We start from the raw sequence: 6,000 nt of genomic DNA on the forward strand, positions 1-6,000 counted from the left end.
TAACTAACAGTTTTGACAATTTTCACGCCGTCAGATACCTTCATCCAGCTTATCCGTCTATCGCTAAATCGGCTAGTCGCCTTTAGATTCTGTTAGATCTCGTTAAACTATATTTGTGAATTCGTGGACGTTGCACGAAATAAACAGCGTCGATATAATTAAGTTACTATCTGCTCGCGAGCCTTATTAGATATTTTAATCCAACCGATCTCCAGACAGTGTGTGCTCGTATATTAGGACTAGCTGGAGGAACGCTAATCCTGTGTAATCCGGCCGCGTAGGAGGGAAGTGGTCAAGCCTTTCGGGTCTTAAAGGCTTCAATTATCAACACCTAATTATGACCGGTGATCCTAATACAACAGCGTTGCATCGGAAGGGCCCTTTGAGCTTCCCCTCGAGCCAAGTCCCTTTTGCAAATTTGCTCTTTGTGCCCTGGTAGCCCGTGTCCAGACAATGTAATCCGCAAATAGGTTACGCTCATTTGTCGACGCGATAAAAGTCACGGTACCGTTATCCCGTCAAATTGTCGTTTGCCGAACTTTGTCATCGGGTTAATCTTTTAGGTTGCTAATAATGGTAATACGAATGTGTTTAATGTTATCGTTTATAATTGGTATTAACACTTTGCTGTCCGCATAAATTTACTCCCAAAGTTAACCAGTCACTGGCCTTTCTTTTTTTTTTTGCTAAAAATTTCATCTTTCTAAAGTTTACGCGAAGGGTCGGTTTGCCGCGTGACATCAACGTGGTGTTACAAAATATCAAGACATCGATATTTGGCCTGCACTCGACAACGCGTTGGTGGCCATCGCAAGCTTGAAAGCGTTAACATCAGTGAAATTGTAGTTTACAGATTCCCAATCTTTCGCTCTTGTTACAAAATTAGTAGCATCTTTAACATCGTAGGATGATTATTCGCACAATCACACGAATTATTATTAATAATTTCGAAGATCACAGTACCGATTCCTCCTAATCGCGATCAAGTATCGCTCGTTGTTCGTGCTTGGTGCGAAAATAATTTCATCGTACGTGCATTCCTGTCGCGTAGATCGAAAACGACGAAAGAGACAGAAGTTTCTTTACCTGATATCGAGCCATCGTTGGGGTGCAAATGATGATTATTATTCATAAGGGACGCGTTGTTGTTGTTCTCGCTTCCAGGAACACCACCAGGCCCCGAGCAGAGTTTCCCACCCTCGAGAACGTCGTGATCGTGTCGACAAAAGAGGCCATCCTGTCTCAAGGCAAATTCATCGCCAGGAACTAGCTGCCTCATGCAGGCTGAACATCGGAAGCACTTTATATGATAAATTTTGCTTCTTGCCCTCATTACGTAGTCGTCTTTGCTGAAGCACTCACTGCACTTGTCGCACTTTGTTCCGAACAATCTGAAACGAATTCTCTGTGTTAACGATTCTTTCGCAATTTCATTTCCGATCGCGTTTCTCTCGTAATTTCTCGGTATAGGCTTTGATATTAGCTACACGTCTGGCTAAAATATTACCGAAAACATGTACAAAATCGATAACGAATTAACGACAGCTGTGGAAAGCCCGCGACGTGTCAGTTGTAGGAGAAAGTAAGTTGCCCTAGATAATTATTTTTCTTTCGGCTGTTAGGTGTTAGTAACGAGGATCGGTAATAAGGAACACGTTGCGATAGAGCGAATAATTATCGGTATGAAAGTAACGGAAAAACAGGTATACAAATTGGTGTTAAGAGATGAAGGATTTTAAAAACCGGATTAAACCTGATGTAACAATAGATCGCAGGATTTATCCTAACTCGCGCCAAACATCTGAAATCCCACTAATTCCGCTAAATATAAAAATTGAAATTATCACCTTTTTTTTTTTTTAGGTAAGTTTACCGGTAAATTTATTTATTGTCTCCATTTGCATCGACTTCTACGTATAATTCCGCGAAATTTTACTCGGCTGCCGGATCGAGCAGTTAATTATCGGTTTTCAAGCTAATTGTGCTTGCCTGCAGCACTTCGTTCGGAGAAACCGAACGAACTAAATTGCATTCATTAGCGGTGCTTTCTAAATTGTCGAATTTTATTAATAAAAAGTTTCATGCGATAGATAATTCCATCCTGATGCTACGTGGTTGGTTAATTATCAGTTGTTCCAGTAATTATATCAGCAAGTTTCGTTCATAATTTACTCGTCATTGATAATATCACAGCGGTGATTTTTGCGTAGAACGTAAAATCGTAGAAAATCGTTTTAGCGAAAAATTAATTGCGATTATTTCGTGAAAGATCGATAACGCGAACGCGTGCTCCGTCGATACTGTGTTACAACGTGGTTGTAACATCGAAACAGATTGAATCACGGCAAAACTTTTTTAACGTGTAATTTTAAGCTGTGTTACTTTCCATCCGTCGACAACCAAATTTACTCAAGGACGTGTGCGTCGAAGAACACCCAGAAGGAAACGTTTTACCCCACGGTTGTTTCGACTTTTCGTACGAGGCGACAGAAACAACAAACAGGCGTCATCGGTGTCGCTCAGCCCTGGCAAATCCGCGTCGACCGGATATGCCAGTCTTCTTCTTCGTTTCGGACGCTTTTCGACGTTCGATGGATCAATGCAAATAAACCGCCTGTCCCCGTGCCAGAAAAATATTTGCTACATGTTCGCGTCTTCGCGGGGGGAATTCGTGTCGATCGATGCTGCGAGTTTTAAAAACTTCTGTCTTTCTTCTCGCCATTCGTTTCGAATTGCATTGAAAACGGCATATCGTTTCATCCGATTTCCAGCATCGATTCGAACGCGTTTTCGCTTCGAGTTACATCCCTCGCTCGCGCCTTCTTCCACTTTCCCGAGTTTCGAAACTTCTATACGTTTTAACTTTCCGCTGTAATAAATAAATCAAAGAGTTGCAAAAGTATCGTTCGGCGAAACGAACTTTAAAAACAAAAATAGGGTGAACCGAGATTCGAACGATCGGCAAGCGTCACGCGACGAGTGGAATAAGGACACATTTAGCTACTGTACGCTCTTACGTTGAAATCAGAAATTTCATTGTATACATTTTTAGCGTAACTTGGAATCGAGAGTTTCGTGGTGAAACGAAATACTACGTTGAATCGCGTAAATTCGAGGCAACCACGTGTGAACCACGCTTTTTGTTGCGGATGCATTTCCTCGCGTGCAGACCGTAGTTTCTACTTCGTGTATGTTAGATAAAAATACTCCGGAGAAAAACGTCTTGTCAGTTCTTATTTTCCTCTTTTCTTTCTTTTTTTTCTTCTTCTTCTTCTTTTCGCTCGTCCTGTTGCATCGTTTTTTTTTCTATTTTTATTTCTCCCCGATCTCGGTGTTGGCGAACGCGCATCGGAAAGAGCGAATGGCCACGAGCGAGTGCAGTGCGAGAGAATGCCATCGGTTTCCAAGTTCCTCTATCTCATTTTAGTCGAAAATAACGCACTCTTAATCGTACAAATTTTGTTCGACTGTCCAGTTATGCGAAATTCTCCGAACAGCTTAGAGTTACAAAAAGAAATAATACTGGCGGTTAGAAGGTTTATCGTATGTAAAAAACAGATAATATTTGTCGATGATTACGGAAAGATGAGCGGAAAATGAAAAGAAGGAAATCGGCGTGTCAAAGATATAACCAACGACGTAATCGAGGCAACGTCTTACCTGACATAATCGCGTTTACAATAAGTTTTCCCATCTCGTACGAAGCAAGTGCAGTGCTCGTCCAAAAATTGCTGACACTCCGCGCATTTTAAACAGGCGGCGTGCCATTCCAGATTTGGTGCAACTCGCAGGATCCATTGGTCGTGAATTCGACCGCCGCATCCCACGCAATGCGAACTTGTGCTCTCTGCAAAACAAATTACTTCCGTTACAAACACATAGCTTCCCTGCAGTGTGCAATTAGGCAACTATCAGGCGTGTATCGAAAGACGCAGGACAGCGTACGACTAAAATTTCGCAATTGACAAAACGATATTCCAAACGGTTGATTAATTTTTACAAATACTCGAGAGAACAAGTACGGGATGAATCCTCTTGCGCGTTTAAATGGAATTATTCTCGCCAAATAATTTAACGGTAATTAAATATTTACTCAACAGCGTATATAATTACGTAACGTTGTAAAATACTGAGAACGGTCTCGTTTAACGTGGAATTAATTTTGCAGTGAAATTTCTCTCCGCTTGACCTTATTCCCATTTTCGATCATCGAATTAGATTTCATCGAATAAGGTACGTAGGATCCTTTAGCCGAAGCTTCAAACGCACGAGCACTGACAGTCGCATCGTATTCGTCCAAGTAGTACGTTCGCTTCTTTGCGAAATATTAAATGTAATGGTAAAAGAATACGATCGATCTCGGGTAACAGCAATCGCGTTGTCCATCAATTATATCGATTATACGTCGATTGAACGCATAATTAATGCTCGTTTCGTTTGTTCGCCAACTCGATAATAACAGGCTGTCTATCGGGTATGTAAGCATCAGCGACAAGATCGTTGCTAATAACGACATCAAGTCGTCAAAACACGAAGAAATTTCGAGTAGTCAATCACAGGATAATCGGATCACACTGTCGATTAAGCGTAACAGCTAGCGTTTATTCTTTCCGGGACTTATTAGCCACGTCTTGCTTACGAAGGAACAGAATTTCAGCGCGATTCGTACGTTCTCCTTTATTTCGCGAGAAAATAGTACAGAATCCTATGGGAAAATTATCGCGATTAAAATAGGTTTCTCAAGGTGTCGAATCAGCGGAGATTATTATCGATACTACTTCCAGTTGCGAAGCGTGTTTCTGTTTGAGTAGAAAAGCGTGCTTGGCATTGAATCGTTCGTATTGCGTATTTACAAGCACAGTCCACGCGAATACGTTGAAATCTTGTCAATCGTAGAGATATAGAAACGATTCCGTAAACTAACTAGCATCGTTGAATGGACGCGCTTTCGAACGAAGCGTCCACGGACAACTGGCTTCCTCCGCTTTCGTTGCATTGTCGCGGCACAGAAAACACGTAGGCTGGCGTCGCGTCGTTTCAGCTGCCAATGCAGACACTTGTGCGGCGAAAATTACAGTCATCATCTTTTGTTTCGGCGAGTGAGACGCGCGCAAAAAGCGGGCAAGTCGAGATTTCACCGAAAGGCTATTGATAAGTTTTAACGCGCAGACGGGAACAAAAGAATACGAAGAGAAGCCCATTGTTTGCCAGAGATCTGATTTACCCTCGCGAGTCGCTTGTACAACGGGTGGCACGATAAAAATAAATCCTTCGTGGGAAGGAGACTCGAGATCGTTAAACGTCGTTCATATCGTTTCTTTCGTTCTGAGATTATTGAAATCGTTCGTACGTAATTGACATGGAAAATACGTCCTTCGTTAACTTTCTATTCCTGACGAAATTTTTACATCCACTTCTTCCTCGTCTACGAATATTCAGCAAAACGCGTCCTTCTACCTCGATACATTCGAACATCGTAAAAGCTCTCTCTCTCTCTCTCTCTCTTTCTCTCTCTTTGTCTTTGTATAGATTTGGCTATGCGATTCGAACGAATCGAGTCGGATCGAAAAAGGATGCCAGTGACGATGATGGACAAGGAGGGAGGACGAAAAGGGGAAAAGGATGGGAAAGAACGGGCCGGGCGTAAGTAGACGCGGTGCAACGGTGGCTGGTCCACTGGTGGCGCGCATCTATCTGAAGTTTGTGGCTATATGCCGGGGTGCGTTTGCGCGCTAGGAACGCGAACCGCGAAAGAAATCCTGGCAAGGGTGGGAATCACCGTAGAGGGGAATGGTGAACACAGAAGGACGAACAGGGGACGAAGCTGGGCGGTGCACTTTCAGCTCGGTAGCTCGAAACTCCGCCCAGATCTCCGTGGCTGAAACCATCGAGTCGGCGCGCAGCTTCTTTCCTTTCGACCGCGAAGCCTAACCTAAACGCGAAACGCGTTTCTTACTCTCATTGTGTTGCGTCGCGTCGCGTCGCGTCGCGTCGCGTCGC

At 43.1% G+C, this 6,000-nt stretch overlaps 1 protein-coding gene across 1 annotated transcript in view; it reads right to left on the reverse strand.

Annotated features, from left to right (window-relative positions):
• LOC100748926 (insulin gene enhancer protein ISL-1) overlaps nt 1-6,000 on the reverse strand; it is a 34,917-nt gene that overhangs the window by 6,756 nt on the left and 22,161 nt on the right. Inside the window, exons 2-3 of the mRNA XM_003488094.4 lie at nt 3,661-3,847; nt 1,087-1,391 (exon numbers count right to left, since the gene is read on the reverse strand). Coding sequence (XP_003488142.1) covers nt 1,087-1,391; nt 3,661-3,847 — 492 coding nt within the window. The remainder of the gene's footprint in view (nt 1-1,086; nt 1,392-3,660; nt 3,848-6,000) is intronic.

The sequence above is a fragment of the Bombus impatiens genome, unplaced genomic scaffold, assembly GCF_000188095.3.
Source record: "Bombus impatiens unplaced genomic scaffold, BIMP_2.2 scf_0217, whole genome shotgun sequence".
NCBI classification, from domain to species: domain Eukaryota; kingdom Metazoa; phylum Arthropoda; class Insecta; order Hymenoptera; family Apidae; genus Bombus; species Bombus impatiens.